Source organism: Netta rufina (genome assembly GCF_964035555.1).
Source record: "Netta rufina genome assembly, chromosome: 3".
Taxonomy (NCBI): Eukaryota; Metazoa; Chordata; class Aves; order Anseriformes; family Anatidae; genus Netta; species Netta rufina.
The window spans coordinates 93,359,722-93,385,455 of record NC_140125.1 but is presented as its reverse complement, the minus strand read 5'-3'; the positions used below and the strand labels follow the sequence as shown (position 1 = coordinate 93,385,455).

General features: G+C 37.1%; 1 protein-coding gene across 1 annotated transcript in view; it reads right to left on the bottom strand.

Moving 5' to 3' along the window:
- Positions 1-25,734, bottom strand: part of EYS (eyes shut homolog) — a gene marked incomplete at both ends in the record, with an annotated part of 718,966 nt that overhangs the window by 277,870 nt on the left and 415,362 nt on the right. Inside the window, 2 exons of the mRNA XM_084285295.1 lie at positions 12,519-12,610; positions 14,325-14,515. Coding sequence (XP_084141421.1) covers positions 12,519-12,610; positions 14,325-14,515 — 283 coding nt within the window. The remainder of the gene's footprint in view (positions 1-12,518; positions 12,611-14,324; positions 14,516-25,734) is intronic.

Here is a 25,734-nt window from a genome sequence, read left to right as displayed (position 1 = left end):
TCATTTGTACTTACATAAATGTAATGATTAAATACGGGCCTATTAATTATAACCTGAAGATGAGTTCTATCTAAACAGTGTTAAATCCATTGCCCAATGCATTCCGGGTTGGAAGGACGGAAAGGTCAGATAATCATTTGATAACTGCTGGGGAAAAGGTACCTAAGCATGACAATAGCTTTATGAAATCCAAAATCTTTTACATAATGTCCTTATTTGCTGGCATTTGTCAGTGAAGATTAAACGGCATGTTTGGGATTATCATAAAATGGTAAAAAGGTAATAAAACAAATGGGGGAAGAGGAGGAGGGAAAAGGGGATGTCCAGAGAAAGTGGCGTAAAGCTCTTTTAATCTGGGTTTCCTGATAAGAAAGGTAAACCTCTTGTTCTAGAAACAAGACTGAAACTTTTACCTGCCTAGCAATTTCACTTCAAATGTGATCAAGAGTAAACAATTCACTAATTACCCTTGAAATATTTAGGATGTGATGTTAGCATTCAGTCTATTAAACAAAAACCACAGTAGGTCTGCAAACAACTGTGTCAAATATGAGTTGTGAACTGCAAGAACGAAAGAGAAGTTTTATTATCATATATGCTAAAGAAAACACACCCAAGTTCCCTGATTTTGTTGAAGACAACTAATTAATTAAAGCTCAGAAGCATATTTCATTTTCACTGTGCTTAATCACTACTTTGTAGATTTGTTAGCTTAAAAAAAAAACAAAAAACACTGTTTCCCTCTGTTTTCACCCAGCATCAAGTAGATCCTTGCAGCAGCCAGGCTGTGACCCACGGCCCGACTCCAGCCACTGATGCTGAGCCCTGCACTCACTTTGCTCCTGCCAGTCCCCCCACATAGGCTGGTTGGGAGCACACACTGCTCCTGCCCCATGATGGGTAGTTAAAGACCCATAAAGGCTCCAGGAGCTGACACTGAGACCCCACTGACCCTGGTAGCTGACAACAGCCAGTGGTGCCGTACCCCTCGTCTGACTCCAGCAGCTGGCACCAATTGTCACTCACGATGGTATCCCCAGGCTTAAAGTCTGGAGGACCTCCCCTCCTCAGATCCAGAGAGCTCCAGCTGTGGACCCCCACTCACTCCAGCCACCGGCACCACAGGCTGGGGTCCCCACACCTGTAGCTGGCATCAGCTGCACTCCCGTACCTGCAGGTCTCGTCAGCAGCTGGCACTGAGCCCTTGCAGCACACACACAGTGAGGAAGTGCTGAGCTGGTTAAGATTTAATGAGGATGTGTAAGGAGAAAGGACAGAGTGCAGACAAGTGGAGTGACTGCCGCATTTTACACACAACCGACCCCTTTTATACTTTTTTTCTGCATTTTTCCCTCTTTGCTCCTCCTTTTTGCTCTTTCCCCTGCAGTCCCCTCATGGGTTAACAGAGCTCTCCGATTCCTGCACCTCTCCCAGTCTGCCTGTCCCTGTTCACAGTTTCACCAGCCTCAAACTCCAGGCTGATCTTCCTGAAGTGTCAGCTGCAGCTTCTCCTTAGCCCATCAATTAGTGCGACAGGGAAGTTTGTTCCTTGTCATTGTCTCCATGTTTGCTTTGTTAGCTCTGTGTCTTGGTAAACTTTGTTTCTGGCTTCCCCCTTTTGCCTTAGTTTCCCTGCTGACGAGGTCCCTGAGCAGATAACCTTGAACATCCCTGCACTCTCACTGTCCTCATCAATTAGTGTGGGAGACCAGGCTTGATTCCCATCACTCCTTCCTCATTTTTTTTTTGTCACGTTTGTGTCCTTTCTTATCCCTTATGGTAGGTACTGAAGGAGCTCCTTGAGCAGATAACCATAAAGGAGCCACCACTCCCCAACCACATACCATTACACTCATGTTATCCTGTGTACATTTATTTAGATAGGCAACATCAGTTACTCTCAGAGTCATTACGTTTTCACCCTGCAGTAAGATGCATCACTTTAGACTCCTCACATCTGCTGGTCCTGATCTTTCCCAACTGAGACACCAGGGTAACACGCTCTTTAACGTTGCAGATGAACTAATGAGTCAACAACATTTTTTTTTCTTGTTCCCTCTGACAGCACTTATATTTCCTGGAGTTGATTTCTCAGTCTGGTCTTGCAGAGTGAGATAACTTAATAAGTAAGGACAGTGAAATGAATGACAAGGCATCATGTAAAGGTCTCTAAGAATACGGAGAGAAAAAATCTTTGGATTACATTCTAAGTAATGAATAAATATGGTTCCTCCTTATTCTTTTCACAAAGGTTACACTTGCATTAATAAATGAAAAAGGTCCACAACATGAGGTTCTGACACATAATCATCTGTATTTTTGTCAAGTTATCCCAGTTCCTGTAAATGTTGCCACCCCTCTAGTATCACCTGTGAAACTGAAAAAATTTAGAGTAAAAGGTTAGAGTAGTTCAGGAATCATTCCTATTCTGAATGTTGCCAATGTATTCTGCAAGAAGTATTTTTATAGGCATGATCTAGGGCCTGTCAGTTGGCATCAGGTCCAGAGAACAGTCTTCAGATGATTTTATTTACTCCTATATATTTAGCTGGAGAAGTGGTCTTTGGCCACTTCTGTCTTTGCAATTTGGAGAGCTTTAAGTTTCTTGCTACTCAATTGTAACAACCTTAAATGCTATTTACACTAATTAAATATGCATTTCTTTCAAGCTGATGCAGGCAGATGCAAGTAAAGTGTCATTTACTGAACAGCTTGGCCCAAATGAGTGAATTTGTACCCAAACATTCAGACAGCGGCAAGCTTAGAGTTGGATTTAGACTTGCAACACTGAAATTTTATTTCAAGTGAAACAGAAAGACTGCACTGCATAGGATGACACTTACACAGTGGGAATTCATATTGATACGATCTTTAAGGGTCATGATTATTTCTGGTCTCTATACCCTGTCTGCGTTCTCCTCAGTGTCACTTCCACGACTGTGGCATGGGGCCACGGCAGCCACAGAACCCTGAATCCACCATTAGTATCAATGTGTGGTTTGATGTTCCCCAGATAGTAATTTATAACAAAGTTTTAAGTATGTTGCACATTATCAGAGTCTACTGTTTTTATGTTTCTGTCCCTGCAACAAGTTTTTTCAGAAGATAAAGCAGAAAACTTTCATTTGTACAAGTGAGACTGAAGAACTCCTTTGAGATTCCAAGTAAAAGAGAGCAGCAATGACAAATTATTTTTGCATTACCTAGTGAACAAGAATAGACCACTACATGACAGAGATATGCTTCTTTGATGATCCTGAATTTTAACCTCTGAACGTCTCCTTTGATGGCAGAGTTCTGAAAAGATGTATTATGTGATTTGTACCCAAGATGTGGCATGACTAACTAAACTTTTATCTTATAAAAAGGCTGTAAAACAACAGTTTGTATTAAGCTAATTGGCCATATTGTTATTACCTGTTATTATGACCAATTTAGTATAATTAAATCCACTGCATTCGATTACATCGTTAGAAAAAGGCAGTTGCTTATTCTCTGTTGACTCTCATGAAGACTATGAAAAATAATCATTCTTTGTGCAATATAAAAACCATGCACAACATATTGAGCTTTGATTTCCCAATGGCTTTTCATTCCAGATAATATTTTTTTACATAATATTGATGCAAAAGAATACATTATTTAGCTGTAAACAAATGTACTTTTGTAATATTAAAAAGATAAAAACTCCTGATGTCTAAACTTAAACTCAGCTATGCAAAAGCTGTCATTACAATTAATATGTGTTCAGCATTTTTAACAAATTAAGAATTTGGAACCTTGAAGAAGAGAAATAGTTCTCCATATTTCCACTGAGATCTCCAAAAGGTATTTGGATCTTTGTGATGTTCAATTTTCCATTTGCCAAAGCAAATACCTATGTAGATATATACATTCATGCATATGTAGAGATAATCTCTGCATTTAGTACTATAAAAGACTGACAGCGAGAAACTGACAATCTCATTAATAAGAAAAGAAAAAAAAAAAAAAAAGGAAAGCACTTCTAATAAAGTATTTGGAATATTTTTCCATAATTCTTTTTTTTTTTTTTTATGATAGATTTTTTGTCATTGCATCAGTTTTATTTTCAATGTTTTGATTTCTTAGAAGATTTGATGCGTGCAAATTTTCTGAGATGTATATGCTAGGAAAAGGTCTACTTCCAGTATTCTCAGATTCTGCAAGGTTAGTTTCGAAATATTAATTCCAGTTTTCTCTGTAATCATTTCTCTGTTTTACTATTCTTTTTTTTTCTCTGTGAGATCTTTGTTTTTGTTGAATGAATAAAGCACTTGTTGCAGAGACTTCAGAATGGTAAAGGGTATTCTGACACATCCAGCAATGAGAGCTAAGACCTTTACTACATAATGCTCTAAGTAAGTATGCTCATGCAACATTAGCAGCATAACAGCATGGCATTCTTTTTTTCTGACAGAAAGCTGGTTTCTGAAATGTAAACTGCTCATTATAAGAAGATGAGATTTAAGTTAACATTTTGGAGAAATGCTAAAGTAAAGGGAGGACTGGGAATATGTATAGTAGTTACAGAGCCTGGGTCATCTCCCTAGCACTTCCAGTACATCTGTAGGTGTGGTCTGACTGCCTGCTGAAGCAAAAAGGAAAGTTCCAGCTTTTACTCCATAGGCATTCACACATTCCCTCTTTTCTCTTTGCACAGCAATCTGCACTAAGGAAATCACTCAGCTGAAAACAAAAATAGTACATATTTTTAACTGGATCATATCTCTATATGAGCTCTAGTCACTGGATAAGGTGGGTAAGAAGGAAGACAGAAAATAAAAAGCAGCTTAAACATGAAAAACAGAATAAAAATAAAATAAAATAAAATAAAATAAAATAGAGTCTCCCTGAGGCTAAAAGACTCTCTTTAATGGGACTTACCCATCTTCCATTGAAGTGACCTCCAAAAAGACCCAAAAGGAGTCTACTCTTTAAAGGTAGGTTTTGTTTAGAGCACAAAATAACCGGAGTGTAAAAAGGTAACTTTTTAAATAATGAAAATTCAGAACTAATTGTGATAGATTAAATAAGGGGTAATGTAAACATATTCTCTATCTTGAAGAAATTTCATACTATTTTTGTTGGTTCTGAACAAAACTTTCCTTCCATACTCTTACAAGGGTCATCTTAGTGTTTGCTTCCTACAGCAGGCAGAATCCTGTTTTTTTTTCCTGCGTTCTCCCAGTCCACACTGCTGCTGCAGACTTTGCAAGCTCCATCCTGTCCTTCAGGGAAGAGAAGCTTATTTGCTTTCAGAAGAAGAGCAATCTCCCTCCCTCCAGATGGCTCTGACTCAAAGTGCATCATGCAGGATAAAGCAGAAAGACAGCTTCCTTCTTACCAAGTAGGAGTTGCAGTGTGCAGTATTCACACGGCATTCTCTGAATAAACAAGACAGCTATACTGCTTGTCCTGTTCTCTGTGTGTGCCTCTATCTTCTGTGAAAAAGAATGCCTTGCATTATCTTTCAAATACTCATGCTGCCTCAGTACAAGGATTTTTATAAAACTCATGCCTTCAGGCTTCTGGATGCAATGTGCAGTGCCTAACAGCATTTTTCTCCCATTACTGAGCTGGCTAATTAATTTTGTTTTTCCATACTCTGTGACACTTCTCAAATAGCAGAGCTTGAGATTTGCGGGGAAAGCATATCTAGCAAGTAAAAAGTTTTTTTGAGGTAAGTGTGAATTACACTTCTTAGATGTCTGCCACTGTTCATGTAGTCAGGGTGACATGCCTAAGAGACATAGGGCTAGCAGGGTATGAAAAGAATCGTTACCCAGCTTTGTTCAGCCTTAAACTGAAACCCCACTTGTTGGGGCTTGCCAGCCAGAATCATTTGGATACACACGTTCCTCACAATACTGTGGTTTTAGGCAGAGGTGGCCATAGCAGAATGTACCTTAGAAAGATGTTGAAGAAATCCAAGTTTGATTCAAATTAAGTTTGTGGCTTTCTGAACAAAATTCTGATCAAAATTCTGAAATAGATGAGGTCAAGTTAATGACTCTTTGGTGGTCAAATGGGTGGTTACAGTGGTTACTTCTAGACTGAAACTCCACACCCAAGAAATTTTATCTGCAGTAAAAACGGTAGCTTACGTTATCTTATCCTCTAATATTCAAGTGATGTAAGAATTATCCGTGAAGGGGAAAAGAAATTCTATTAAATATCTTTAAATGCTACACTATTTTTCCCCCCATAAGTTCCGTTTGTGATGTCTGTTGTATTTGCTCTTATTAAATATGCATATATTGTGTAAAATATATTGGCATCAGATGTGAAAACATGAGAACTTAAAATCACTATTTTTTAGGAAGTCTAAGGGCAGAGCACATTTAAGTATATAAAAATAAAAAGATTGTCTGTATTGTGTACATTAGGTATGCTTTCTAAACAACTATTCAGAAATTGGATACTATTATGTTTTATTATTTCTCCATAAGTAAAAGTTATTTCAAATGTATAAAAGATGTCAACTACTTCATTTTAAAATTAGCAATTTGGGCTATTCTGAGAATGAAAAGTCTGGGAAATTAATAGTGTGAAGAATAGAGTTAAAAGTTTCTGTACAGATCACATGGGATATCACAGGATTTAAATGTGCTTAAACATAGAACCAGTTAAGGATATGTCCTCAGGTAAAGCCTTTGGCAAATACATAAAACGTTGAAAAAGTATTTCTAAAAGATAGGGAATTTTGTGCTATGCAGCAGTAAGAGTTGTTTCTTTGCTTTTCTACTGAAAAGGAACAAAGAAAGGCAACTGTAAGTAAGGAAAAATGATAGCTTCAGAATCTAGAAATAAAAATACAGTTTTGTTTCTTATTATAATGACACTTCAAAGAAGAGCTGATGGCTTTAGTAAAGCAGTTCTACTAAGTTTAAGATGTTCTCTTTTCAGAAAACAAAAACAAAAACAAAAATGGTCAAAACACTAAAAACTAGTACTTTGAATATACCAAAGATTAATAGCAGTTAAATGCTTTGACACATTGTACAAGAAACTCAGTTCTGGTACCTGTACACAAAAATAATCTTCAGCAACAGAAATTAATGCTTACTCTCAAAACAAACTGGGTAAGTATAATTTCATTTCACATTCCTTCAGCACCACATTCTATCAGTGCATTCTCAGCACTCATCCAATGCATAAAGCACTTTGTTTATCTAAGTTTATTATACTTTAATTGTTCTGATGATTTTTTAGTGAGATGCTGTATTTGTATTTACATTGATATTCATCTCCAGCATCTAAAAAGTCATTATTTCCATAGTGCTCTATGTTATTAGAAATGCAGGATTAGGTTCTTGGCCAAAAAATTGTATAACCTGAAAAACATTTTTGACTGAACATTTATTCTGAAGAAGCACCATTATTTATTTTGAACACTTGACCTCCAAATAGAAAGATACTTTAAGCTACATTTAAATTATCAAGTATTTATGAGATAAAGTAATGAATACCATTAGTCACAGGAGGGAATGTTGTTCACCCAACTCCCTTTCTACTTATCTGTGAAACGATTAAAATCAAATTAATTCCCTAAATGTACTGCATGGGGTTGCAGAATGAACTGTAAAATATATAAACAGTCATTCTGACTATGAAGATTTCAAAACTTTTCCTCTGTTTAGTGGTTTTTATTCATATTTGTTTTTAATCTCACAGTTCATAAATCAGAATCTCCTTTGATTTTCTTGGTTCAATCCAGCATTGCCATTTCTGTGGCAGAGTCATGCTCTGTCAGTGGGCCATAACAGTGTCACCATGGAACAGAAATCTTCAACACTTAGAAGTTAAAGGATCCCACTTTTTTGAACTACTTGTGCCAATAGCTAATCTTTATTGTTGCAAAGCCAGGTTCTTTTTTCTTTCAGATATGTACCAGAACACCCTTTCTGGGGGATATTCTTCACTTCTTGCCTTTCATCTCTGTGATAGTCGGCAGACATATTTTAGGTTATACCTCCTAAAATGTCTTAAATTTCCTAAAGTGTCTTGCAGCTGATGCAAGTCCATTGATAGCTTCCTTCTGATAGGCCCAGAAAATGCAAAGAGCATGAGGCTATATTACACCAATAATACACTTCTTAGAGTATGAACACACTTCTAATTAACTAGTGGCCATTGTTGTTAGTAACTTGTGGCTTATACTGGCTTTTGAGGAGATGGCCAATTTGGGATGTTTCCATCAAGTAGAGTACATTGCATTTACGCAGTACTCAAAACAGCAGGGGGATGACCTCTTCACCTATATGCTCCTATGTTCCAGATTAAGACCAATGCTCAGCACCTTTGTGATAAAATACAAATAAGAATTTATCATTGAAAAAGCAACAACACAGAGGTATCCACAGCTCAACACAATAAGAAACAGGCTTCCCTATCAATGTCTGCATTTTTTTTTCCTAACAATTTTATCTATTGTCTGCTTATCTTACCTGTCTGAAAGCCCTAGGGAAGATATGGGCTTTGTAGCATATTCTGAAGGGTAATATATACAATGTATTTGGCACCACATGGATTATTTCAGGCCTTCATGAAAAGATATCAACAAACAAGCAAAGTGCAAGCTCCAGAGTGAGCATATGTTGCATTATGCCATGATTAGAAAGATCCTTTTCTGACTAGAAGAATCAGAAAACATCCACATCTCAAAACCAAGGCAATCAATCACCAGAAGCCCTGTAGTTAACTAGTGAAAACCTCAAATTACAAACATTGTGAGTTAAAGAAGAACAATGCACTCTATGCAGATGATTTCTGGGCTGATGCAGCTTCTATGCCAGTTTTCTAAACCTACTGGTCAGGGTCAAATAAACAAAAAGGACGAACTGGATAGACTCATTTTAAAGAAAGAAGCTGTATCAGTGACATCTACTGTATAATCAATTTATAAACTGCTAGATTTGCTAAAGTGACTGCCAACTGTGATCTAAGTAAAAATAATTTAATTTAATGAATGAAATGAAGATACTATTACTATCAGTACTGAAATGACTGTTGTTCAAATGGAGCATAATAGACCAAGCAAAGGACACATTTCTAATATTGCAGATGAAGTGTGGCCTGTTTCTGCAATACATGCTACTTCATCAACTTGTTTTGATGTCAAAGATTGAAAAAGATTAAGCAGTTAATGAAGGAGGTTTTTTAATGGGTGGAATAATAAGTTTGTGGTAGAAAATCCCCCGTATTGCCAGAGGTAACTGCATATTCTCAACTAAAACAAACAAACTTCTCAGTGTTTGGATCTTTTTACTGTTTTCTTTTCTCCACAGTGTCCTGTAAAAATCCAATCCCTGTGAGGTTTTTTCGATATCCAAATTTGCACTGTTGCATTTTCACATTCTTAAGAACACAAAACCCAAAAAATCAGATATGCGAGTAAAACAGACACAATGATTTTCATTAAAAACTAGACTTACTAAACAACTGCACTAGCTTACATACAAATCAGGGCTTTAGGGCACTGCTTTCTGGCAAACCTTGGCAACATGATAGATTTAAACAACCAACATCGTATATAAAGATTTATCTGGGACAAAAAAGCGATATCCTATCCAAAATTATCAAGATATTCAAGATCTGTGATGAAAATCTAGTCCTCTTATTGTATCTAATTTTATTCAGTTGTTACAGTTGTAGCCACAATATTCCATCATGATGAAAAATGTATTTCAGCAATGCTGCTATTTTACTTTCAGTATGAATATTCTGGTGAACTATGAAAACTGGATACAGTGTAGTGTCTGACAGTAATCTGCATGTTTATTTGCAAACATTAGAAGGTGTGACATTCCTTTTATTCACACCAGCAATGACTTCTGAGGAATAAAGTAAGCAGTAAAATACACTCCTGTAAGCAGAAAAGGAAGATATTATCATTAATTTTCACTGTGTTTCATCTTGTATTACACTGCAGTACTTTTGATTCTATTTCTTTCATTTAATATGATGCTATAAAGGCAGTATATTCTTCACAAGTTTAACTTCAGTAACTGAAATGAATTGCTTTTAGGGAATTTGGCAAAAATCTTTCCATCATAGGGCCACCTCAAAGGGGCTCCAAAGAATTTGGAATACTTTAATGAGAATGATCAGTTTCTTTCAACAAATAGTACAAGAACCATATAATTTTTTAATTATTATTATTACTCGTGATATTTAGTCATAATTCTCCACATCTGCAGAACAAAGAAGATCCCACACTGTGCACATACACTGTGTTACAGTAATCAGTAACTCCTACATTCCCATCCTGGCTTTGCCAACTTCCCACGTAGCGTTATTCAGAACTTAACTTTCTTATCTCACTGTAAGTCAATTTTGTGATGACTAAATAATGTTTGCAAAGCTCTAGGCAGCTGTTGAATAAGCTACTGCAATTTTCCACCAAAGTTATTTTAAGTTTTACTATGCCTTATTATACCACAGTTGATTAAATCTAATGTTAAAGTAATAAAACAAATAACACACGTTCCAAGAATGACCATATTAACTATAATTGACAACAATACATTTTTTTTTAGTAGAAAGAAGCAGTGGATATTATACTTATCAGTTCAGAAAATGCATTTGCTTAACTCGAGCACATGTGAAGACACACTAGATTAAAACAAGATGAAGCAACTTCTAACCAAATCCTTCTGACATCTGTAACATTAAGTTTTCAAACTCTAAAATAATTTCCAAAACCATTTCCAGTCCATTAGAGGGGGTTGAGTGATTAACAACTACTCAGTACATATTCTGAATCCCATTAATGTTACGCATTCCCTCTTTTTTAACATGACAGATCGGTTCAGCTCATCTTACCTGAGCTGTCTTTTAATATTCACCATTCACTGCTTCCTTCTCAGACTCAAAAGGATCACTGGAAATAAAAATGGGACTGTTTTTCTCTCCGGTTATTGGCATGGACTGGTTTGAAGATTCAAGTTCTTTTCTGCTCAACTGAGTTTGTATTGGCTTTATGTTGCAAGGTTTTGGTAGTGGTGGGCTACAATGGTGGCCTCTGTGAGAAGAATCCAGAAGCTGCCCCATGTCAGATAAGGGCCAATTTCATCTGGCTCCAAAGGGACCCACTGTTGGCCAGAGCCGAGCCAATAAGCGATGTTGTTTGTGTCTCTGGGAGAGCAGACTTAAGAAAGGGGAAAAAACCTGCTGTGCAACTGCAGCTGGGAGAGAGGAGTGAGAAGCAGCCCTGCAGGCCCCAAGGTCAGTGCAGCACGAGGGCAGGAGGTGCTCCATGCATGGAGCACAAGTTCCCTTGCGGCCTGTGGAGAGGCCCCTGGTGGAGCAGGCTGTCCCCCTGCAGCCCATGGGTCCCACATGGAGCAGATCTCCACGCTGCAGCCCCCCAGTGGAGAAGCCCCCAGTGGAGCAGATGGATGTAGCCTGGAGGAGGCTGCGGCCCATGGAGAACCCCCACAGGAGCAGTCCCCAGGCCGGAGCTGCAGCCCGTGGAGAGGAGCCCATGTAGGAGGAGGGGGTCTGGGGGGAGCTGCCACCCATGGGGGACCCGTGCTGGAGCAGTTTGCTCCTGGGGGATGGATCTCGTGGTACGGAGCCATGTGGGAGCAGTTCTTGAAGAGCTGCTGCCTGTGGGCAGCCCCTGCAGGCTCAGTTTGGGAAGGACGGCATCCCGTGGGAGGGACCCCATGTGGAGCAGGGGCAGAGAGTGACCATGAAGGAGTGGTGGAGACAAAGCGTCAGGGACTGATTGCAGACACCATTCCCCTGTGCTGCTCAGGGGGAGGAGGTGGAAAAAGGTGGATAGGGGAAGCTGCTTTTAGTTTGTTTTCTTTGTTTCTCACTTTTCTAGCTCGTTAGTAATAGGCAATAAATTTCTCCAATCTCCCTGTGCTGAGTCTGTTTTGCCCAAGATGATAATTGCTGAGTGATCTCCCTGTCTTTATCTCAACCCTTGAACCCTTTTCATTGTATTTTCTCCCCCTTTCCCTTTGAAGACGAAGAGTGAGAGAAGGGTTGCAATGGATGTCAGTTGCCCAACAACATAAAGCCACCACAGATTTGAACAAAAAAATAATCCATAAAGTAGGTGCATTTACATCATGGTAGTTAATTCAGCCCTGAGTTTCAAGGATTACCATATCTTTTTTTTTTCTATTAGTCACATTTCACTGTCAGGAATTGAGCTTCTTCCTGGACTAGGTTTGGGCCTACTGCACAATATCTTTCCTGCCTGAATGCTCGTGCTTTTATGCTACATGATAGAGAGGAAAATAAATGTATTCCCTTTAAGCACATTGCTAATCTGGTAAGCACTGTCCAACTGTACTATAGTTTGAAGCACTCTTTCCAAGGATATGTCGTATTCCAGGCTGCCATAGCATGATTTCATTGCACATATTCAGGTATCACTTACAGCTAATGAGATATAGTGCCATTAGAATGAACTAACTGTCCAACCTAGATGATCTTTGAGGTAATTATAAACACAGACAACAGTAAAGTGTAACACTTACCTAATTTGCACTTTATACCAGTGTCCATCATCCACTCTAGCTGTAGTTGTGATGTTTTTGACTTCTGCTGCTTCATTACATAGAAACTGGTACTACAGAATGGGAAAAATGATTTTCTTACATTATTTCTAATAATTAAACAGCTACTGGCTTAGAAACTTAAAAAGAATGAATGGTTGCATAAAAACCTGAGGGATGTCATGCACATCAAGAAAAACTAATGTTTCATTAAAGATCTGGATCAGGAAATCTATCATAGCAGAAATGCACAAGCACACATAAATGTTTCCTAGCTTGCATGAAAATGCTTTCATCATTGTGTATTTTGCAATCAGATTGTATTATTATTGTAGACCTGATTTGCAAAGAAGTTGACCATCTGCAACCCAGATGAAATTAACATTGGCCATGGGTGAATTTTACTTAGCATTTTATGGCCTCCTTACACTTCCAAACACGTAATGTAGCATGCAAGCCTGAGCATTTAGGAACACCATTTAATTTCCTATACTAATGTGAACAAGCACTTGATTTCATGGTTTGTCTACTTGTAATTGTAGCTTGATTGTGAGCTTAGAACCATTTGTTCATTGGGCTTTAAATCTACATTTAATTGACCAGTTTTGTGAATGATTAAGTGAATTCAATTAGTTTTAACATGGCACACTGGGATCTCTGAATAGATTTTTGTCAGTTAAAGTACTTTCATATTTTATGGTGTTTATGATATATTAGAAAAATATTTTTCTGCATCATTACTTTACCATGAATACAAGTAAGATGGACTTAAAGCCATCAACGTTTTCTAAACCTTGGATTATGTCCTGCCCCAACTAATCTTGCTTGTTCTGGATAAAGATAGTCAAAATAAAACACAGTAAATTACAATATAACAAAATAAAGTAAAAAGTTATTTTGATTTTTTTCCTTATTATCTGCAATTTACATATCTTTTTTAAAATGATTGTGTTCTTTACAACATGAAGCAAATACACTGTTCCTAACAGTCATTTCACTATCCTTTTAAAAGAATATAAATACAGCCCAACTTTTGGAAATTTATACTAAGAAAAAAGATCCATTACGAAAAAAGTAACTTCTCTTTTAATATCTTCTTAAACCTCTTCACAAATACAAGTTCTATTTCTTTCTCAGAAAAGAAAGAGTAATTTGCCAAAGGTAAAGATTTATTGGAACATACATTTCATTCCTTAATGTCTATAAACAAATGTATTTCTATTTAGTTGTCCACAACAGCCAAGCAAATCCTGTGGAATTATGAATTAACATGACAGACCAAGTAAAAAGTTTCTACTCAGACACAAATGGTGAGAAAGTCAGTCTCTCCCCTTACACAGTAAATTTTCCTATGCAAAATTCACTCAGTTCCACAGCTTATTCCCTTAAAAAAATTTCAATGAACTTGCACATGAGCAGGTTCAGTAAGCTTAGGCTTTGTATGTAAGATAAAATAACCAGAAGAAATCTGTTTTTTATTTTGGTCTTTCAGTGTGTACATTTTCTATGAGACACTGCAGTTATAATCACTATTCAGCTGTATTCAAGCACCACCTCTTGTAAGACATACTAATCCTGTCAGACATGATTTTGTCCTACCACATGACAAGTTTGACAATTATTTTCCTTAAAACACTAATGAATCTCAAAAACTTCTATAGCACGTATGATCTTCTATAGTAGGAAACAGAATGAAACATATATATATTAAAATATATATATTAAAAATTTGTTATAGATCCCAGATTTTACTTCCATCTCCTTCAGCAGAATATTTTGATGCCTTACCTGTAAGGTGCCATGTCTGATGAAAAGCTGAATTAAAAACTGTCCTATTGTTTCTGGGCTCTGTTCAATATACAGGAGGAGTCCATGAGGATCATGGGTCTTAAATTCCAAGTGGATGAAGTTTAGCATGTTGAAATGCAAGCCTTGAAATTCCAGGTAAGAATCACCATAATAGCGAGCATAACTAAAATCTGTAAATGGAATTTTGAGAGATATAATAAAAGGCTACAAAGACATTTTTCCTCTTTACTCACTGCATTCTTATTCTGCTAATGGTAGCGAAGATAAAGGCTACTCTTTTACATCTGTCAAGCAGATAGATATGAATCTGAAAAACTGTATTACTTTTCTTCTTTCAAAGACTAATGCTGACAATTTTTAAAACTGGACATAAAGTTTTATATTAACCAGGCAACAAGGATCAGTGCCTGAAAGGAAAGGCTCTGAAGCTGATGGCACTTGGAACATATCTGCCAGCACAGAAGTATCTTTTCAACGGACTCTTTGGTTCCTGCATAAGCTAAGAGAAGTTATTCACAGTTTTTGATGCAAAATTGAAGGAGTTTGAAAGCCTTTGCACATGGTATTTTCTTTTTCTCTTTCTTTTTCTTCCTTCCTATTTATTTTTTGTTTCCCTTTCACAGTCTGTGTTTTCACAAGAACAGGGTATTCAACACGCACATATGCACCTGTACACATGTGCACAAATATACACATACATGCACTTAGCTTTTTTACTTGCCAATATTTACAATGAACCTCAGATCACTACATTTATCGGCTCATAAGGAATTAAAAAATGCATCCTCTTCCACACATGACTCAAAAGAAGTTTAGTTGTTTAGTAGTTTTGTTTTAATACAACTATAATATTTCGATTTAGCACAAGCAGAAATATGCTATAGTCTCACTTGAAGAATCACACAAAATACAATTACTTGCTTGATCAACTTTATGAGTCTGTTACAAATTTAAAGATGTATAAACAATTTGCCAATTTTGTTAAAAGTCAGTGCAACAATATGAACCTAGATACAATGCATAGCATGTAATAAGCCAATGATTCTATTTCACTTGGCTCACATTTCACTGCATATTCTGTAGAGTGATTCTGAGTATCTTTAAAGGTAACAAATCCCATTTCTGTTTTCCAAAACAAAATTTCAGTTTGTTTGGATACTGAGTCCAATAGCAAATACGTTATGTGTAAATTATGAACATCAATGATGCTAGAATAAATTACAAACTACCAATATTGCCCTCTTGTATATCACTATAAATATATGTTTTTTTCTTTTCATGACTTTTCAGACAGCTATTTACAAATTTGAGTTCAGAGACACTGAACCAAGTTGTCAAATCTGTAGTCAAATCCTGACCAAAGCTCTTAAAGAAAGACGTGAAAAAGAAACGGGAACAAACCAGTACTATATGTACACATATAATACACAGTAAAAGAAACAAAAAATGTCAAGCAGCAGTCAATGACCAGTGATGAAAAAGATGACTTTATAAATTTAAATGTACATGATCTTTAAATTTCTGTTTTGAAATATCAGCCTATATCTGTAAATTTCAGAAAACTCAATTTAAAAAAAAAAAAAAAAAAAAAAAGAAGAAACTGCACAAAAAAACACCCTCCATTTTATAAACAGAACAAATCCTCTAAAAATTGCAGACACAGCTTTGAAGGATTACTTTCAACCCCCACCCATTATTTGCGTGCCTTCCTGAACTGTAAATCTTCCCCTCTTTCCATTTGCCCTATATGCCCCTGCACATGGCTTTGCTCCTCCCATGGAACCACTCATTTATCCACATATTTCTGATATATTGATATCTAACCAATCTTTTTCTTGACTTCACTTAGGAGACCAGCTTGGCTGAAGGACAGCAAAGTTGCAGGGAACATCTCTTTCCTTCAATCCTCATTCCTTAACTTTTTTTTTTTTTTTTTTTTTTTTTTTCAGTGTGTGTGCAGTGTTCAGCAAAGCAGGTCAAAATTATGTCTCTTCTCTGGTGTTCTGCTGATGCAAGGCATCTGATCACCTAGAAAGCTCTACAGGGAAGTAAAATCTGTATATTATGGGGAGAATAAAAAAAGACAGGGAGAAAGCAAAGCCATTTATTTACTCATGGTTCCTGAAGCTATATCACAGCTCTGGTAACTGAGGTCATAACTGGATCATCTACTAAATTCCAAGAAGGACTGAATAAACAAGAGCTAGTGGTGTCTACCTTTAGCTTTGTATGAATAATTATAATAGGTACACAGAGCACTGCAGAAGAAAAAAAAAAAAAAGCAAAAAAAAAAAAGCTTTATTCTCCCTGACATCCACATCTTTTTGTCTTCCTATGGCCACAAATGACACTGCCTTGTAAAGCAATACACTCCATTGTTCGGTGTATTTAGGGCCAGTTTGGCTTCTTATGGGAAATATATTTATGGTGCAAACCAGAAAGCTTTTTAAAGGAAGCAGCTCAGTAGTTAAATTGCTGAAACAGTGCTCTATGTCCATAAATATGGAAAGAGTTAATGAGAGAAAGCACTGAAAACTATCTAGCAGGCTACAGTTTTTTTTTTTTTTTTTTTTTTTTGAAACCAATAAAAATGTGCTACTTGAATCACAAATGGCTTCATACCTTCACACAATAGCTATTAAAAAACCACCCCTGTGGTTTTACCTATAAGGATTCCTACATTATTTGTAACAATACACAATCTCTTTTCATAGAACATAAGCTTTGCTTATAATCCTCCCACTATACTTAAATGCAGCTTTTTCATTTGACCTCCAGAGCTGGCTTCCTAGATTGTTATTTGTCCTAAAGCAGAGTGCTCATCACCCAACCCTTTCAAAGAAAAAAAAAAAAAAAAAGAAAGAAACCGAAGTAGCATTTTATCTTAACTCTGAATGTCTAACATTTGCTTTCCTAAGAAACAGGAAAGCCCTTTGGCCTACAAAATCTTTTCGGTTGTAGCTTGTTCCCCTGTGTACGTACAGCTCTCCACTTTTTTATGTTTACTTGAATTCACATTAAAATCAGAATGTTAAAAGGTTTCAGACCTAACCACAACAGCAAGCATCTACACAGTTCTGCAAGCCAGTTGACTGACAATCTTCATTAATTCTTGCCAGTAGCTACTGGATTTCCTCACTTCCAGTGAGCTTTGGAAGCCTAAGCTTCAGAATAGAAAGCTTCAAATTTAACACCTGAGTTAGACAAGTGCAGATCCTGTTTTTTTAAAGGCAGGCAGAAATAATCAAAGATTTGAATATGCTCATTAGCCTATCCTATTTTATGGTGGGGCTTCAATGTCTGGATATTTCTAATGTCTAATGCATACTCTGCAGCTTGCATGGGTTCAGTCACAGAAGGATTCCTGTTAACATCTTCCTTCTTTTTACTGCTTTTCTGTTTTGTTATGTTCCACCTTAGGATAAAACAATCTCATTTAAGCTATCATTTCTTCCCCTTTCATGGACACATCTTCTGTATCACTTACTATTCTTTGAATTAGAAATACCTTATAACATTCAAAGAAAAGGCATTAGCACCAGTGTGAAGGACTCTCATGAAAAATATGAACAATTAATTTCCTACTTGGAATTCTTTTTTTTTTTGATGAAGAACAAGAAGTAGGAAAGAAGCAAGCAAGATAAACCGCGGAATTGCAACCCTGGACTCAGAAGAATGTATTTTAGTCTCGCTGAAGATCTGTCTGGCAGAATCCCATCAGAAACTGCCCTTGAGGGCAAAGAGGCTCAGGAGAGCTGACTAATCCTCCTCAGAGCACAAGAAAGGAAACACACAGAGCTGGAAGCAGAGACAGGCTGCTTGGAAGGAATATCAGACCAGGAATCTGGGGAGTCAGGAAAAACAAGGCTCAATTTGAAACTAGCAAAGGATGTGAAGGGCAACAAGAAAGGCTTCTGTAAGTATGTCCGTAGCAAAACAAAGGCTGTGTGGGCCCACTGTTCAGTCAGACTGGTGAAAAACAGTAGGAAAAAAGTTGAGGTACTCAGTTTGCCTTAGTTTTCATTGCTGAGGCTTGTCCCCCTGTCTCCCAGGTCCCTCCCAGCAGTTTGCAGAGTAAAGCAGTACCCACAGCTGAAGATGAAAGTTAGACGTGACATAATCCACTTGGACATGGCCAGGTCTGCAGTATGCAATGGCATACATTCACAGGTGTTGAGGGAGCTGGCTGATGTCACTGCAAGGTGGTTCTTTGCCGTCTTTGAGAGCTCATGGCAGTCAGTGGAGACTCCTGATGACTGGAAGAAAGCAGACATCACACTTGTCTTGGAGAAGAACGATTCAGAGAACTGTAGGCCAGTCAGCCTCACCACACTCCCTGGAGGGGTTATGGAGCAAACACTTTTAGAAGCCATTTCCTAACATGTGAAAGACAAGAAGGTGACTGGGAGCAGCCAGCATGGGTTTACTAAGGCCAAATCACCCCTGGTCAACCTCATTGCTTGCTACGATGAGAGGAATAAACCCCTTAAAGACATTTTTCCTGCCAAGGGACTGAAGGTGTACCAGTACTGCACTGCAAGAAAGTGCCATTATACATGAGGTAGAAGTTGCTAGCTGTAGTGAGAATCAATATCCTGTAAACTGTAGCAAAATAAATTGATTTGCAGGATATTATAGATTGGCTTGCATATCATGAAACTGATAACAAAAAGATTGCCAGCACCGTAAAGCATGATGAATTTAACTTAACAAAATATGCTGGTATAGGACAGACACCTCAACCACTGACACTTCAGATGAGGTACAAACACTGCAAAGAATTGCAGATGGTAAGTCAGGTAAAACACCACTATATTTCATTAGCCCTCCCTGCCATTTCCTTCTCCTATGAGCATTCATACACAGCATTCTTTTAATTTACAAGAACACCTACAGAATGCTTAAGTTCAACAAATGTTTTTTTGTTGCTGTTGTTGTTGTTTTTTGTTTTTTTTTTGAACATATTCTTTGGGAAATTAATGATGGCAATAATTTTGCAATAACCTTGAAAGTAATTATTTCATTTTTAAGTTTTAAATATGCCCTCAGTCCTATAATTAGAATGGCAGAAGAAAAACTCAGCTAAAATACTTTGCTATGAAACTCTATCTCTGGGTTTATTTCTTCACTTTCTAACAAACATTGAAAATACATGAAAAAAAATATATTTTATTGGTGTTAAATTATCTTGAAGTTGAAAATTGAAAAAAGGAAGGGGGAGATTTTTAGAACTGGTCTCTCTTAGTGGATAAAGCCACCTAGCAGGACTTCCATTTCTAACTGAAATTTATGTCTTCAATAATTTATTTTTTATTTTTATATTGTACATTATTTTATTAATTATACTTTATACAATATGGCGTCCCTGCCCAGGGCAAGAGGGTTGGAACTAGATGATCTTTAAAGGTCCCTTCCAACCTAAAGCATTCTATCATTTTATGATTATTATTCTGCACCCTGGTGAAGATTTTCAAACAATGACTCCAACTACTGTCAATTATAGTTAAATATTTTATCAAAACTACAGTGTACCCAAGCTTTGCACTTAATACCTTTAAATAATTTCTATTCAGTACTTGTAAATAATTTCAAACATTAAACTGCTGTTATCAGTTCCTTCATTCTCTATTTTTACTCTGCAATTGTGCTTGTAGCTAGATCACATGTGATAATGGGAACTCAGTTTTTCTGGAAGCATACTACCTTCTCTTTACTAACTGGTATGTGCAGTTTTAATGATGTGCCTTGATGGCATTTCAACCACTGCTGAAGGTTTCCACACCCAAAAAAGCTTCACAAGAGGAAAAACAAGTGCTGTGGTATTTATGATGAAGATGAGAAGTCTTTGGGGAATGCTTCAGGGTGACATGACAGCAGCCTTTCAATACCTACAAGGAGGTCATGGAGGAGACTAGAGTCAGGATCTTTATAGACATGAATGGCAGGAGGGCAAGAGACACTGCTCTTAAATGGAAACAGGCAACTTACCACAGCAGAGACATGCTTGCTGTCATAACTGTAAAGAATTCATGCTTCCCTACTTTTGTGAACTCTGACAGAATGTAAAAACAGGGTGAATGGATAAAATTTTTGTTATGCATTTCTTCTATCTCTTTTAGAGCCTCCTGTCTCAGGTAGGCTATGCAAGTAGCAATGTTTTCAGTTTACTCTTCGTATGCTGAACATTTATCAGCTTTCATTTTCTTAACATTTCTACATTTTATCTCCAAAAACTACATTTCTTTGAGGTTTTGTATTTAATGAGTCATGTTAATCACTCTCTTCTACATTCTAAGATGGGGTTAATCATTCCCGTGAGTCCTGGAGGACAGCCACAGCAAAATCCATAAGCTTTATTATTATTATTTTCCTTAAATACAATAACTTACTCTATATTTGCAAAGAGTACTTTAAAGGTTTTAGTTTATTTCCAAACGAGTCTCATATTCTTCCAAATATTTTGTCTTTTCAGCTGAAATACCTTAAAGACAGAAGAGAGAAATGATTCCCAAACAGTATTTCTGTTTCCAGATGCAATGCTATTTCACTGTGATGTGCCTCACCTTTGGTTCCAGATAGCATACCCACAGCTACAGTGAACCTATGTTTTATTCTGTCAGAGAAGTCCGTGCTGCATGACTAGCAGAGAATTATAGTTATGTTTTTCTCTCAAAGTTGAAATGCTCTCTAATGTGGCGTGCTAGACAACAATGAAATGTGGTTAACATCCAGAACTGTTGCCAGTGCAGCCCATAAGCAGCTTTCAAGCAAAGAAAAACAACAGTTATGAATAAACCTTCTTTACTGTTCCTTTGTCGTGCTTACACAGAGCTACAGATATGAGTAGACTGCAAAATTCTTCTGAAAGGGAAACATGGCTCTTTTAGAGCTCCTGTAATTTATAGTGTCTATACTTCTAGTCTCAACGTGCATAAACACATATGTGTAAGTCAGCTGCCTTAAACATATGGAAATTCAGATCCTAAAAACCATGAAGTTCCTTCCCTTTTCCTGCAGTTATCGTATAGCCTTCCTTTTCTCACGCATGCATCATTCATACCTGTGTCCATAGCTCGATCCTTAACTCCTTCAGGTTGAAAAGTCAGTCTGTGACTCACACAAAAACCCATACCTCTGTCGGCTGTTTGTAGTGAGATCTGCATTTACCCTTCCTGTACACCCCTTAAAAGGGAACAGTTGGCTGCATTTGCTATTATTTTTAGTTCTCCTCCATTCTGTTCAAGAGTTAAAAAGGACAGTTGGAAACAAACAACAAAAAATCTATACATACAAGGTTTTTTTACACAATACATTTTTAAATGATTTTTCTGTAATAAAAGCGAAATCTCAATGAGTATAGGTCACATGAAATACAACTATAAAATGCATAAAACACATGCTTTCCTAAATCCCTTGTGAAGGAGGAAAAAAGTTTCCTTTAAGCAATTCTGAATTTTTAACATAAAAGAAAATCGACTGAGCACTGGCAAATAGTTCTGTATTTGTCCCTTTTGGATGACTCACGTGGACTCATAAAAGCGGTTTTGAAGAGCAGATGCCTATGGACAGCACTATATACTATGGGGCTATATGGTATGTGCCAGTGAAAGGTTTGTGTTCCAACCATATTTCAAAAGTGTAACTTTAATGAGTCTCTTTCAAAATAAATAGAAATCAGATGTACTTTTTTTTTCTTTTTTTTCCATCAGTATAACAGTTTGGAGAGCACTCGTGCCTTTATTCTTGTTGACTTCAAAGAATTCCTGAATTACTTTGAAATTATTTTAGGATGATATTCATGAAAGACACTCAATGCCTACAGTGAACCTCCCAATTTCCATTGATTTCCATTCCAATTGTATTGATGCCTACATTCTGACAGTCAAACTGAAAGCTATTTTCAGATGTCAGTCTCTACACTTTCAATTCAACTTTTTTCCAGAATCACCTAGAGCAGGTAAATTATGGCTATGAACTGCATTGCCAGAACAATTATAACTACACTGTGTTTCTGGAAAAACTGGTTTGCAATTTGTGCAGATAATATATATGTTTATTTCAACACTTAAAACTCAATATTTATGCTCTTACAAGGTGAGTTACCCTATGTTTATGTGAGGTAACGTACTTCTACTGCTGTTACTTGCCTCTGAGCAATGCTTTAATTGCCAGTTTTACCTACTCACTGTCAGATGCCAAATTTCCTCTACTTCTTTTGCACTCAATCATCTATCAGGGCCCGGTATAGTATCTTTTCCTGGGTTTAGAAAACCCTTGCTAGGGTTCTGTGCCAAAGCATCTTTTAATATATTCCACTGCTGTTTAAATTTGACCGATATAAATGTTTTCTTTAAATCAAGACTACTAAAGATTGCTATATAAAACATCAACTTGCCCAATGCACTCAAAAATCCCCACTGATTTCTTGTCTGCATTTACCACTGAGAGGGGCATATTAAATGCTTCTCCTGCTACTGTCACTGATAAATCACTGATAAATGAATTCCACCAATAATTCAACCAGAAAATGCAAATGTACTACTATATAATAGGAAAAAAAAAATCCAATATTAAAAAAAAAAAGATCAGGCTAAGATATATGTAATACAGCTTATCTAAATTCAAGGTTTACAAGAATGAGAACATAATAAAAACTGAGGCATTTATTCTGTGGGATTCTAATACTAAAAGCACTGAAAATGTCTACAGATGAAGATGAGCATGAAAATCCCGGATGTTTCAACCACCTGCTTTAATTTTGGACCCTGCTCACTCTCACTCATTCTTTGAAGAAGTATTTTTCTACTTACAATAAATACACAAATTATTTTCTGGAAAAAAACAGTTTATACATGCAGCAAGACCTGTGAATGTTTATATATATTGGAGTGCATTATCTGATAGTGTCTTTTTTTTTTTTCCATAATTGTGAACATAAAGCAGTTAATAAACTAGTTGATTATTGTGCATTTAAAAGTAATCATTTCCTTACACGTGTTCACATATATATTGACTGCCAAGAGTTGAGAAGATGGTGAGTCCTGGCTACTCCCTGAATTCAGGGACAGGAGGGGCAGGTTCTTCTAATAGTGAGCCATTTAAATTAGATAAGGCACGTGGAATGCAATTAGTGCAGGAATTTAATTTTATTATTAAAGTATAAATAATTCCTTAAAAGGGATTCTGTGTTATGCTCAAACATGGATTTTGACATTAAATACACTGCAGGTCTAGATCTACTAATTGTTAGCTCAGTGAGAGGAACTGAGGCTTTTGTGCCTGCTGTCTGGCAGTCTTTCCCTGTAAGAGATTTTTCAGCCTGTTGGCTAGCTCAACAACACGCAGGTAATGGAGAGAGCTGTTATGTTTTAGTGCAATCAGGATTCAGTGAAGGTATAAAAACATATATATATATAAAATCAGGAATAACTCAGCTGTGTGTGCTTCTATTTCCACTAAAACCCGTGTTGTTTCTTTCCTTTCAGATGTACCATAAAGGACAGAGAGAGGATCAAGTATTATAGTAGAAATCAGGAGCAGCTCTTACCTTGAGGATAATAGGGCTGGCTCTCAGCAGAACTTCACAAGTCTTGGTAAAACCTTTCCCTCCTGCCCCCCCCTAGCACAAAGCACAGGCAGCTGGCGTGCAGCCACCACCAAGCCCAGAGCTGCTGCTCCCGTGTCGATAATCCCCACAGCCAGAAGGCATCAGAGCCACCAACGGGCAAGAAGCAGGTGTATCTATAGGAAACCAAGCTTCTTTATTTCTCCTACTCATAAACCAACTTGCTCTTTTCAGTCTCTTACAACTAGATTTTGAACAAACAGAACCGAACTAACTTTAACATTTTATCACCAATTTAAAAAATTACAACCAATATCAGTGGTCACAAAAACAAATAAACCAACTGTGAAGGAGCTGTGTGGACTGTCCGAATATGGGTGTTGCACGAAATGGTGTGACATTCTGTATTCTATGCATTTACTTGAGAATGCATGCATGGTATAGCAGAATGATAACTCTCTATGAATAATTTCTTCTTCTCTCAGATGCAGATATTCATGGATCCAGTAGTTTGACTTGGCATTTCAGCTTGAATTTGGTTAACACCACACTGATATGGGGGAAGTGATATTCTTGAGAAAAGTATTCTCAAGAGTGTGCTTCTTCCCGTGGAAGGTTATTCAAGAAATTATCCCGGAGTCCTACGATTAAAACTATGTTCATCCTGGAAAACATCCTTCGCAGTCACAGATTAAATCCTCTGGCAAGATGGCACTGCGAGGCTTACACAGTAGCTATGTTAACTCCTTGTAATTTACATTAATTACTTTCACCTGTTAATGGTAGACACCTCACTAAGCAGACAGCTAAGTCTTATGTACTCTGTATTTATAACTAAAAGCACTGTATTTATTGCAATTGCAACACTGCACAAGCCCCTGTATGCCCTATGTGGTTAGTCAGTGTTGTAATTAAATTGGTCAAATACACCTCTATCTTCAGCGTGCCTTGTCTGGGTCACTGCTATGTGTGCCACCTCTCAAAATGGTGCCAAAACTTACTGGGCAAGAACATCAGCAGCAGAATCTGTCTTTATTTTGGACACAGGGACCTGAAAGCAGTAGCAGCTGAAGCTGCACCTTTAGACACAGATATTAGTCACAGTAGTGCCCTACCAAGCTGTCTTTTACAAGTAAGGCTGATGCTATTGATCCTAAGCCACAGTGCTCTGAAATAATTCACCTCACCTGGTGAAGATGTGACTGCCTCTACTAAAATCTTACATATCGTATTGAGTTTAGTCTGCCTGTATTTCTCTGCTTTCCTTTCGCCCAAACCACACTGCAGTGCAAATACACTGTCTTACAAAAGAAATACTAAAGCACTCAATTGAAAATGTGGTGAGCCTGATTCCGACTTCCCTCATCAACCTATGTCAAGTAGCAGAAGCCCGCAGGCTGTCTGGTGTGCTGGGATGTGTTTTATCCCCACTTAACTTGTGAATTCTAATGAAGACCTGCATGCATGCAAAACATCGACAAAAATCACTTGGTGAGTGTTAAAAGCATTCTTTCATCATTCACAGTATTAACTTCCTCAGTGATGTCCAATAGTGGAGGTATAAGATAGATGAACACAACATCACATTTTCTGTTTCATTTTCTAAGTCACCATGGTCCAGGGTCTGCTAATGTAACAAGCACTAACGAAACAAATGCTGTCATGAATATTTAAGAATATAAGTAAGGAATGAATCATTAATAACACTACAGACCAATGTCACACCACATAAAACTCAGTGAATGTTCTGAAGGTCACACAAATGGAACTCTGATTAAAACCAGGATCAGGAAATTTGGTGGATATCATTTATGACACATAACC